The 12,669-nt window shown below is 44.6% G+C and overlaps 1 protein-coding gene across 1 annotated transcript in view; it reads right to left on the reverse strand.

Moving 5' to 3' along the window:
• MELTF (melanotransferrin) overlaps window positions 1-12,669 on the reverse strand; it is a 59,955-nt gene that overhangs the window by 7,255 nt on the left and 40,031 nt on the right. Inside the window, exons 11-15 of the mRNA XM_033958214.1 lie at window positions 11,674-11,865; window positions 7,018-7,174; window positions 2,817-2,884; window positions 2,519-2,706; window positions 1,619-1,808 (exon numbers count right to left, since the gene is read on the reverse strand). Coding sequence (XP_033814105.1) covers window positions 1,619-1,808; window positions 2,519-2,706; window positions 2,817-2,884; window positions 7,018-7,174; window positions 11,674-11,865 — 795 coding nt within the window. The remainder of the gene's footprint in view (window positions 1-1,618; window positions 1,809-2,518; window positions 2,707-2,816; window positions 2,885-7,017; window positions 7,175-11,673; window positions 11,866-12,669) is intronic.

The raw sequence follows: 12,669 nt of genomic DNA on the forward strand, positions 1-12,669 counted from the left end.
TTTTGTTAAGGATCTGATTAGTCGCAGCTTGTAGAAGCAGTTGGTTTGTTGTTGTTTTTTTTACCACTGAGCTGATTTGGTCGTGGTATGAAAGTTTCTGATCTAGGATTACTCCTAGTATTTTTATAGCTGTTACTATTTGTACTGGAGTTTTTATCTAAGAGTATTTGAGATGACAATGTAAGATTTTCTTTCCATGGCAAGAGCATTGATGTAGATTTTGATATACTTGAAGCCAACATGTTGTCTTTAAGCCACTGACTGATTTGCTTCAATTTGATATTTATATTATTTATGTCATTGGGGTCTTCCACGTTCAATGGGTGTAAGAGTTGAATATCATCTGCATAGACGTAGGAAGAAAATTCGATTGACGGACTGAGAATCAGTAAAGGGGACAGAAAAATGTTAAATAGTAACGGTGAAAGAATGGAACCTTGAGATAGGCCAAAGGAATTAGTGTAATTATTTGATGTAGAGTTGTTGAAAGCAACCTTTGGAGAGCGATCTAAAAAGTACGAGAAGGGAAAAGGGTAAAAGATAGGCCAAAGGAATTAGTGTAATTATTTGATGTAGAGTTGTTGAAAGCAACCTTTGGAGAGCGATCTAAAAAGTACGAGAAGGGAAAAGGGTAAAACTAGAGGGCATGAATTGAGATTGTGGGGTGGTAGACTAAAGAGTAATGTTAGGAAATTCTTTTTCACAGAAAGGGTGGTGGATGCCTGGAATACCCTACTGAGGGAGATGGTGGAGAGAAAAATGGTGACAGAATTTTTAAAAACTTGGGACGAACACAGAGGATCTCTAATCAGAAAGTGGAGGGTATAAATTGAAGAACTAGGGTCAGAACCGAGGAGAATGACACGGTCTGTGTCTTGTATATGGCTAATCAGTTTAGGATGGGCTGGAGAGGGCTTTGTGAATTCCAGTAATTTGTGATGGTTTAGATAGGCTGGAGTGAGCTTCAGCAGCTGAAACCTAAGAACTGTACCAGACAAACTTCTGCAGTCTATGGCCCAGAAATATAAGATAATTTAATCATGAATTTATAATGCATGTAACCATTGGGCAGACTGGATGGACCTTTCAGGTTTTTAACTGCCATCATAAAAACATAGAAACATGCCTATGCCAGGCTTTCTTGAATTCAGAGATAGTCTCTGTTTCCACCATCTCTCCTGGGAGACTGTTCCACACATCTACCACCCTTTCTATAAAAAAAAGTATTTCCTTAGATTACTCCGGAGCCTATCACTTCTTAACATCATCCTATGCCCTCTCATTCCAGAGCTTCCTTTCAAATGAAAGAGACTTGACTCATGCACATTTACACCATGTAGGTATTTAAACGTCTTGATCATATCTCCTTACTATATGTTACCTGCCTCAGATGGTCAGTATTCTTGAGTATTTCGTACCTGGCTCAGAGGAGGCAAGGAGGCAAGGGGCATTCCTCTCCCCCCCCCCCCCCCCACACACAACATTTCTCACCTGCCTTAGAAGGGGGGCATTCCTCCCAGTATTTCTTACCTGTCTCTGAAGGGGGGGGGGAGTCACTTTTTCCAGTATTTCTCACCTGCCTCAGAAAGGGGACAGTATTCTCCTCTGTGTTTCTTACCTGCCTCTGAAGGACAGTGCATTCCTTGAAGGGTTTTGACATATTCGTTTCCAAGCCACTTCAAGTAAGTTGTTTTTTCTTCAACAGGGACAATTTTAATTGTAGAATCTTTAAAGAGCAGATCTTTCCCTTCATAGTTTGACGATTTAAACATTGCAAATGTGTCGTTACTGCCATAGCCAAAGAAAGCCTGTAACAAATATGTATGTGTATGTAATTAAACGTGCATTTTTGAAATAGCCAGAGAACTAGAGGCTTGATGGCGATTGACACTCATCACATCAGCCCAGTTTCCTTCCTGTTGTAGTGGTGTAAACCCCAGTTTCTCTCTTCTGGGTTCCCCTTCACTTCTCTACAATTCAAGCATTCTCAGTGTGTGGTTGAAATGACTCCCTTTTGCAACTTGGTCACTCAGAACTTACGTAGCTTCTCTGCTGTCTTACGATTCCTGGATCTACACCGTCTGTTTTTAAAAACAGAACCCGGGTTGCTTTAACTCATGGGAGCAACTGGGAAAGCAGATCTGGCTGCAGTTTGCTGACCATCCTGAGTTGTTCAGTGCCCACTGCTATTACTGTTGGTTGACCCTCAGCTTTGCAATTATCTGCCCTGTTCGTTCCTAACATTGACCCGTGTCAAAAGCTCTATTCATGTGATAAGAGTAATAAGCCTTTGAGACTCTTGACAAAGGCATAGACACCGAAACACTGTCGGTGCCGAGTCTTCGAGTCTCTACAGTGCTACAACCAATAAAGAGTATCTTGAATTTTACACCCGTGGCTGAATTATTGACATCTTATCCTTACGACGCCTCTGTCGTGCTGACCCAATCACTAGCCACGATTCATTTCCTGAAAACACTCTGCAGATTTATGTTTTACTTTCAGAAATGATCTGTACCTGAGCTTTATCCAACAGGCCAAACACAGCATGAATATTAATGTCAGGGTGGACCATGACGGCATGTGCAGGTACTGGAGCCCAGTTACAGCCGGCATACTGATCTACTTCAGCTCGGGCTCCATTTGGACATAATAGCTGGAAATCACTGGATTTCAAATTGGCAGCCCAGGAAGCAGGATTCTTGCCTGAAAAAGGAGAGTGTTTCTGTTCAGAAGGGTAGATTCCCCCTCTTCCACCCCCCCCCACCAAGCAATCACCACCAATAACATCCATCAATGTTGGTTATATACAATACCATCAGTGTATTCAAAGACCGTGGAGTATTTGACAAAGGCCACATCCCCAGCATCCTCTACCAGACACCTAGGGAAAAAAACAGGATCCCAGCATCTACCATTATATTTCATCAAACAACTACTTTGCACTCTGCAACCCCTAGGTCAACACATTTCAACATTATAGACTGGCCCTGTGGCTATCTACTGCCATGTGGCTGGTTCCATCCCATTCCCCATTTCAGCTGCTACTAGGGTCACAGCAAAGACAACATTCACAATTCCCTATGGGATGGGCAGTCCCAACTGTTGCTTACCACTGACCCCTTTTGGGACAGGTTTAGTGACCCTGGTGCATGACCCCAGAGAAGGATAGAGGAGGATTCCCCATTCATGGCCTCCAGCTATGGACTGTTGCTGCAGTGACCCTTCGTGCATAAAACGTTTCATTCTCACTCACATACATAAACAAAGACTCCCCAGGTCGCTCACATGCAACACACACATTTTGAAAATTTTTGCTCACTGTAAAACATGCCTTTGAAAATTGTGTCGACTCCAGGAGTAATTTTTCCAGATTTGTTAGGTTTCTTGCTGGCTTGTCCAAGCCAAGTCCTCAAGGGTTGCAAATGGTGGACAGTCCTCATCAACATGTATGAGAAAGATTTGCATAAAGGCCTAGTCATAATTAACATCCTGAAAATCTGGTCTGTTTACAGCCCTCGAGGACTGAACTTAGACAAGCCTGAGATTTATTCATTCTATGTGTATGAGAAAACATGCTTTTATTTATTGAAATAGATGAACCACCGGCCTCAAGAGAGGTCCAGGCAACCTAGAAGCTTACATGCATAATCGGAAAAGTCATAATGCGGAGATGACTTTAAACATAAAATCAGACTAAAACCAACAGTCATCAAAATGCTTCTTAGAATAACCTAATTTGACATGCTTTACAGAAGGCAAAAGAACTGAGCCCTAAGCAGAGACCCCTGAGGCCTGCATTGCATGACTGAGGGGCATAACTAGAGAAAACCCTCTTAGCGTCAAAGCTAGCTCCAGATGACAGTGGGAGTGGAACAGAGAAACAGGAAAACCAAGCCTACATTTGGTATTGGTGATTTGTGCGGTTATTTAAAGTTGCGAAGAGAGGAAGGGCACTTCAAATAATAGAAAGCCCTTTAAGTCTATCAGAGCACTGGATTAGGTGTAACCAGGGGTTCTTAACCTGGGGTCCATGAATAGGTTTTAGGGGGGTTTGTGAGAGTCAGATAAAAATTAATATTTTTATTCACTCTACTGCCCGGTACTGTTGATTTTTCTCACAGATAACGAGAGAGTAGATGTTGTTGTAATAGCAGATCTGTTTTAATTTGCACAAGAAGATTGTATTTCATAATTATGAGTGGCCATTACTTTTTGCATAAAAGGGAGTGGTTTGTTTTTTTTAGACTGTTAACTTTAAAATTTAATAATACTTTGTGTATGTCATATATGTATGAGACAATCAAATCTCAATGAATAAAGTACATTATATTCATTGCATGCAAAGTTGTATTTATGTATTTCTGGGAAAGGGGGTCCATAGTTTTCAACAGATTCTTTAAGGGGTCCATGAGTTAATAAAGGTTCAGAATCACTGCCTTTGAGTCATTTGGGGAAACCCCTCTCCCCCCCTCCCTGAACTTTTCAGCTTAGTCTGCCATGGCTGCTAAAAAGGGAAATAGAAAGCTAAGGAGTAGTCAAAAGATGGAAAGCAAGACTCGAGTATATCATAAGATGAAGTTAAAAGGTGATATTCTCCGGAGTAATCTGGGGAAATACTTTTTTCCAGAAAGGGTGGTAAATACGTGGAACAATCTCCCAGAAGAGGTGGTGGAGACAGAGACTGGGTCTGAATTCAAGAAAGCCTGTGATAGGCACATGGGATCTCTCAGAAGATATAATGGTTACTGTGGATGGGCAGACTAGATGGGCCAATTGGCCTTTATCTGCCATCATGTTTCTATAATCATAAAGTTCTATGACCTCACAATGCAGGTGTAAAGAGCCTTAGCCTATAGAAAGAGGAGATGCAAATGTTAAGAACCTTAGTCAATAGGGAGAGGAGGAGATAGTGGATGCTCTGGATGGGCCATTTGGCCTTTATCTGCCATCATATTTCTATGTTTCTATAACCATAAAGCTCTATGACATCACAATGCAGGTATAAAGAGCCTTAGCCTATAGGAAGAGGAGATGCAAATGTTAAGAGCCTTAGCCAATAGGGAGAGGAGGAGAGAGTGGATGCTGTGGATGGGCCTTTATCTGCCATCATGTTTCTATAATCATAAAGTTCTATGACCTCACAATGCAGGTGTAAAGAGCCTTAGCCTATAGGAAGAGGAGATGCAAATGTTAAGAGCCTTAGCCAATAGGGAGAGGAGGAGGAGATAGTGGATGCTGCAGATGGGCCATTTGGCCTTTATCTGCCATCATGTTTCTATGTATCGGTCCGTGGAGCAACTGCCCCTTGAGTTCTGTCCAGCTCTCAGAAAGGATATTGTGTACTTATCTCCTTTGTGCCAACCTGTTCAGTTGCCTGTATCTTCAATTGTATAATTATATACTCAGTAGGAGCTCAATGCAGTGGCGCCCCTCCCCCCCACTCCTTCCACGATCCCTCCTTCCATTCCCTTCCCCCATACCTCTAATTGTCCGATGTGCTCCTCACGACCCCCATCGGCTCTCCCTCTGATGTCAGTTCCTATGCGCGGTGCCCGGAAGTGACGTCGGCGGGAGAGACAATGCGGTCACGAGGGGCTCGTCGAAGTTGTTGCTCGTGGCGGTGAGCAACTAGAGGTAATGGGGAATGGAAGGAGGGGGCACGTGTGCAGCGAGGGGAGGAGTGAGCGAGGGGGGGGACAGAGAGGAAGAGGGTACTGGCACCCCCTGCCCCCCCTTCCTAACACCATTGGCTCCATGAATTACATTTAGGTACACTGGGTATTTTCCTCTCCCTGGAGGGCTCAAAACCTAGTTTCTGAACCCGAGGCAAAAGAGCAGCGTTCTTCAACGCAAGGCCCGAGGGTCAAAGGCAGCCCCCAGAGATCTCTTTGGTAGCCCTCATTGTCTCTGCTGGGGGGGGGGGTTTACTACTACTACTATTTCTATAGCACTGAAAGGCGTACACAGTGCTGTACATTTTAACATACAATAGACAGTCCCTGCTCAGAAGAGCTTACAATCTAATTTAGACTGGGCATTTCAGGGTTGGGGAGGTATGAGGGGGAGTTGAAGAGTTGAAAGCATTTTTTTTTTTTTTTAAGTGGACCTTTAGCTTGGATTTGAACCCTGCCAGGGTTCTGCTTTTCTGCCCCTCTAGTCTGGCATAGGACAGGAAGGAAAAAGCAGATGGGGAGGAGTGCATGCTTGAAGGATAAATCTCAACACTGGCTCCGATGTATATAACTACGGTTCGATAATGTTCACCTTCATCTGTGACTACAATTCATTATATACCGAAGCACTCCCTCCATAGTTGCAACCTCTCGATATCCAGATCCTCAGAAGTACCACCTGGGGCTCAAAACTTCTCGCTGCCCCTGGCTTCATCATTTCATTCTATCTTGTGATTATTTTTTTACCAATATTTTAACTATAGTGCTCTTTTACAATCACTGAAATGTCTCAGCACCACCGATATGGGAAGCAAATGCAGCCAATCACATGACAAACTCATTTCCCAGCAGTCACTGCTCAAGTATTTCTACTTTGCAATTTAAAGCGGAACCGAAGAGTTAACTAACTTTTTCTTGTGAAGGTCGATGTGAAGGATAAATCGCTATGGTCATTTTTACTTTTCCTTAAAAGCTTTAAAGACCTTGTATGCAGATGTCTATCTTCAAGGATTTGGTTGGCATTAAGGGGTTGGGAAGCAAGGCGATCAATATTCACAGATGCAATTCATGGCCAGGGGTGAGAAACTCAATACCACCCATAATCTAACACTTCCATTTAACTGTGTTCAACCGAGGTTAATTTTGGGAAAGTTTCTAGTTTAATCATTAATTATTGAAGGTCTTATCATCATTTTGTGGTTCAGCAGTGCATTTGATTTTCATGACTAAAATACCATCACCTCTGCGCGAGAGGCACAAGGACAGACAATACACAGACTGATAATCCTTGGTAAGTACAACGAACAATGTCTCAGCCTCAGCCTGTCCCTGGCACTGTTACCTGAAGGCGCCACCGTAGCCAAAGTAGGGCTCTTCATCGCCAAGCACACACTTCTTCTTCTGGTTTTCATCACCTTTACAGAGCTCACACAGGTTAGTTGGGAAACCAATCTTATTGGCTCCAGGAATGCAGCTTTTAGAAAAGAATTCTCCTACAGCTAAAGCAAAAATAAAACATGGGTGTCCTCCTTCTCCCCAAAAAAAAAGTCAAAATCTAAAATAAAGATAAGCCATGAAATTAATCATCTATATATAGGGCTCTTGCAATAAGAAGGGGAGAGACCACTCTGGAATCATGGGGAGGAGGAGACAGGGTCACTAAAGGGAAGGGGATGGAGACTTGTATCCTGCCTTTTTGTGGCTCTGGCATTCAAAGCAGTGGGCACTGGAGGATTAAGTGACTTGCCCAGGGTCACAAGCAGCAATGTACATAAGAACATAAGAAATGCCTACGCCGGATCAGACCCTAGGTCCATCTATTCTGGCGACCCGCACACGCGGAGGCCAAGCCAGGTGCTCCCAGTTGGAGACCCTGGTTACCCGTATCCATCAATAGGTGGGTTTGAATTCACAACTGCAAATATCCTGAGTCCAATCAGCCTCAATTCTCTACATTTATTTATTCAATTTCCTATATCATTCACTCAAGGGAGCTCAGAACAGTTTACATGAATTTATTCAGGTACTCCAGCTTTTTTCCCTGTCTGTCCTGGCGGGCTCACAATTTATCTAACGTACCCGAGGCAATGGAAGGATTAGGTTTCTTGCCCAGGGTCACAAGGAGCAGTGTGGATTTGAACCCACAACCTCAGGGTGCTGAGACTGTAGCTTTAACCACTGCGCCACTCTAGAAATCAAAGTGTAGTAGAAGTGAGCCAGGTATAGGACAATGAAGCCATTGTGACATCACTGATGAGGCTGGCTCTTAGGCATTGGTGGAATGAGGCATTATGATGTCACAATACCAGCTCTGGTTATCAGAGGCTGAAGCTTTTCACACTATTTATTCCATTTTCTGTACTGTTCTCCAAAGGGAGCTCAGAAAGGTTTACATGAATTTATTCAGGTACTCAAGCATTTTTCCCTATATGTCCCGGCAGTCTCACACTCTATCTAAAGTACCTAGGGAACTGGGGGATTAAGTGTCTTGCCCAGGGTCACAAGCAGCAGCGCGGGTTTAAGCCCACAACCTCAGGGTGCTGAGGCCATAGGTTTAACTACTGCGCCACACTCTCTCCAAGCAATAACTACAATCTACGCAGAGGTAGGTCAACAAACTGCAGCACAGGGAAGTGGGTTGGGGTGGGGGGAGGGAAATGCTGCTGCTACACAGGGAAATGGAGGGGAGGGAATGTAGAAATGCTGCTGTTGCTGCACAGGAAAGTGGGGGGAGGAGGGAAATGCTGCTGCTGCACAGGGAAGTTGGGGTGGGGGAGAGGGAAAGGGGGCCAGGGTACAAACTTGCTTTGCTTTGGGGGGAGGGGTGTGCGAGGGACAGGGAGCAATCTTGGTTTGCTTTGGGGGGGGAGACAGAATGGGGCCATGGAGAAAGGCAGGCAGGTAGGGGGCCACAGAGAGAAACAGAAAGACAGGCAGGCAGTGCACCAGAACGAAAGACAGTGGGAAGGTAGAGAGACAGACAGACAAAGGGGGCCAGGGAGAGAGACAGACAGAAAGAAAGACAGACAGCGGGAGGGAGAGAGACAGAAAGAAAGGAAGAAAGAGACAGGGGCAGGGAGACAGAAAGACAGACAGACATATATTCTAGCACCCGTTAATGTAACGGGCTTAAACACTAGTCACTTAATAATCATCAATGGTAACAGTGATAAATACTTAACTCCCACCCTTCCCTCACTGCAACAACTAGACTGAAATAAATAAATAAATTGGACATGGATTTTTTTTAAAAATAGGAGAAAAATCCCCAAGGAGATGTAAGTAGAGACTAATTAGTGCTGAATCCAGGCTCTGCATCCAAATAACATGAAAGTCCTAAGGAACAGGAAGAAACTACCTCTCTCCAAGCCCAATTCCTGCAGAAGCGTTCAACTGAGAGGCACAAGCATTACTTCACTGCAGAACTGAACACGGATGTCTACTTTTGAACTACAGCTGAAGCCCCTGTCCCCAGCAGCTGTAAATACTCTCGTCAATGTCCTCAATCTTTCCTGGGCCCAAGAGTCCCTGTATAGCATAACACCACTAAGCTATCAAACCAGGTGAGTTTTAATTAAATACAGTGCACAATTTTTGTACTCTAGAAAAATGCACTAGCTTAAGGCTACAGCTTTCTACAAAATTTAAAGCTACATAGAGCAAGGGAAGATGACACACCAAGTACCTCATGTACATAAAAGGTGAAAAAATACATAACAGTAATAATCACTGAATTTCACAATACATAAAATCATAACCTTAGGCCAATATTTAAAAAATAATATGGCAACAGCAATAAAAGGGCCAAACAACTACAGGAGGACACGGGGACAACTGTCCCCTGGCCAGAGAAAGCCCTAAGCCTGCTGGGAGCTAAAGAAGCACAGCCTGGTAGTAGGTTTTGTGGTCCCCAGTTATGTCTAACACCAGCTCTGGCATGATACACATTTCAAATCTGATATATTCTAATTACAAAATATTTTTTCTACCTTATGTTGTCTGGTCATTTTATTCTTCAAATCACATTGGTCTCAGGCTTTGGTTTTGGTTTCCTTCTGTCTTCTCTTAACTTACTTGCCAGGGTCTCCTGACCATTTGACATTTTGTCATTCCCCATGCTCACCATCCATCTTCCATCAGTGTGTATAGTTTTTCCCCATATTCAGCATCTCCCCTCTATACTTCCCTTTCTAGTATTTCCCCTGTGCCCATCTCCCTGCCTTCATCATCACCACCATCACCATTCTATGTCCCTATCTTTGCCCCCTGTGTCAAGTATCACCCCTATGTTCCTATGCCCCCTAAGTCAAGCATCTCCCTCTGTGTTCCTAGTCTCCCTCATGCCTAGCTATCTTCCCTCTGTGTCCATATACCTCCCATGTCTGCCATTCCTCCACTGACTGTGTCCATATACCACCCACATGCAGCATTCCCCTTTGTGTCTCTGTCCCTACGCTCCCATCCATGCCCACCATTTCCCCTCTTTTCATATATCTCCATGAGTCAAGCTTCTCTCTTTTCTTACACCAATGTGTCTCTCACCCTCTTTTTCTTCCCTCCCTCTGCTGTGTTCAATATTTCACTCCCTCTTCCTTCATCCCCTTAGTTCAGCATCTCTCTTTCCCTCCCTCAGCACTCCTCCCAAGAATTGAACACTTTTCTCACTTCCCTCCAGTCCCCCTCCCCCCTGCGGTCCACTACCTCTCTCCCATGGATCCAAAACCTCTCTACCTTCCCTCTAGTCCCCCTCCCATGGGTCCAGTACCTCTCCCTTCCATTCAGCTTCAGTCCCTCCCCCCTTGGGTCCAGCAGTCTTCCAGCCCCCAGACTAGATCCAGCACTGCCCTTTTCTTCAGCTACAGCTTTGGAGCCAGCCAGCTAACACCCTCTCCTCCATGGGTCATAGTGTAACCCCTAAGCCAACTGACCTTCCAGGTGCTCTGGTGTGCTCCTGTGCATGCCCACCAGAAGTTCCCCCTGGCCGGGCAGCCTTCTGGACCCTAGCCATCACCCAGCTGGTGTTCACTCACATCTCTGCTTCCATTGCTGGTGCTCTGGGAGCCCTATCTGCTCTTCCTTGCCCCCCTTGTTTCTTCAGTGTGCTCCTGCACACTCTTCAGCCCTGCTGCTGGCCTGGCTGCTCAATTGCACATACACAGAAGGCCTTGCATGTGCCGCTGACTGCTCTCCTCTCCCCAGAGATTAGCAATGAGCTGTTTTGCTGCCTGCCTCATTGTGCTTGAATTGGGCCCCACCGCCAATTTCACTGGCTGCTCTTCCCAGCCCCAGAGACACAAGGACCAAAGCCCTCACAGCCGCTCTCAGGTGCCTACTGCACCAGAGCCCCACACCCCATCTCAGGCCTTGACACAGCTAGGTTCCAGGGCCAGGAACCTCCCCCCCCCCCCCCCCAGATGGGCTAAAACCTTTTTTAAACTGGTTACAAATTAACAGCACAGTTCCCACCCCCCACGTCACTATGAAGAATCTTCAGAGGCCTGCTCCAGGGTCTTCCTTCGGCTGAGTCCCTCAGTGCAAGCCTCTGAAGATTATTCATTATGGCATGGCTGGCTCCTGAAGGTAAAAGAGGTACAAGGGAAGCTGGGGAAGAGATATCAAGTCCGACCCAGGCACAATTAATTTTTTACTACAGGAGCAGTAAAAGGACATTGCTCCCGTTCCCTTGGTAAACTGGCTGCAATTTTCCCAAACCTGGGAATTTACCATGGCTTGACATAGTTTACCGTGGGAACCTGTCCCCATGTCGTTCTTTACATACAACATGTGACAGAGGTGTGGGAATATGAGCTATTTGTATGTTTTATTTTAGACTATCATACACCCCTAGTGCAGTCATTCTTGCTGAAATGTGGCCATATTGAATTCTATTAATATTACGTATGAAATAAAATATTTGTAAAGACTTCTTTTTGCTTTTGATCAATTTTTGAGTGCATATTTCTTTTGCTGCTAGGAAAGCCTTCCCTGGCCATCTCACCTGTAGCTATGTCACAGCCTTTGGGTGTGATAAAGCCCTTGCTGATGAGGACACTGACCGGAATGTTCCATCCAGCTGTCCGGTTGTAGCCTGTGTGGCAGGATTTCTTCCCTCTCAAGTCATTGATGGTAAAGGCGTTAGAGCTGGATTTTTTCACTACTGCAACAGCATAGTAGTTGGCATATTGCTCATCTAGTAGATTTAAAAGAAAATAATACTATTCATTAGAAGAATAAATACATTGGCTGAGTAGCAGTAATACCACCACAAGTGCCTAGAGAGAAACATTCCTACTAACAAAGGCTTATAATCAAACTTACTTGCCTTTTTCTAAGCCTGTAAGAATAGTGGGGCAGTGAAAAAACAGCCTTCAGTTCAGTGGTTGACGAAGAGGCAAGGCATGATTTGAGACTTTGGTAAGGTTCTTATGGACATTTTGCTGGGGGAGGAGTGGTGTTTCATATTGGAGAATGGAGTAGGTGGTATATCATAGATTCCAACCTCCGTATTCTGGTTTTCTTGGTCTTTTCCTTCCCTTCCCCTCCCTCTCATTTCATCTCCTCCAGCTCAGTCTAGAGAATCAATGGTAAGGAAGAGTGGCAGCTCATGAATGCTCACTAACTATCTCCCACATGGACTGCAGGGTGTGTACAAGCTCATAAGCCTTTTATTAACATTTTGCTATTGCTATCTCGGACCAGGCCAGAAGAGAGGAGGGGCAAAGTGCTATCTGGATCACTAACAGAATGCTTCAAGCTCTGGGATCAGATGGCTTCTTCAAAATTTGGTACTGAAGGCAACTACCTACATTGCCAATGAATAAATCCAGGCTGGCACTTAGGTATGTGTGGCTCACAGTGGAGGAAGATGTTAGAAGAGGCACAAAAGATAACATGGGATGATAGGTTTTTGTTTCCAAGCACATTAAGGCAAACAAAATGTTGGGCATCATTAAGAAGGGTATCATGACCAGGATGAAGGATACTGCCACTGTAT

Source organism: Geotrypetes seraphini, chromosome 9, assembly GCF_902459505.1.
Source record: "Geotrypetes seraphini chromosome 9, aGeoSer1.1, whole genome shotgun sequence".
Classification (NCBI taxonomy): Eukaryota; Metazoa; Chordata; class Amphibia; order Gymnophiona; family Dermophiidae; genus Geotrypetes; species Geotrypetes seraphini.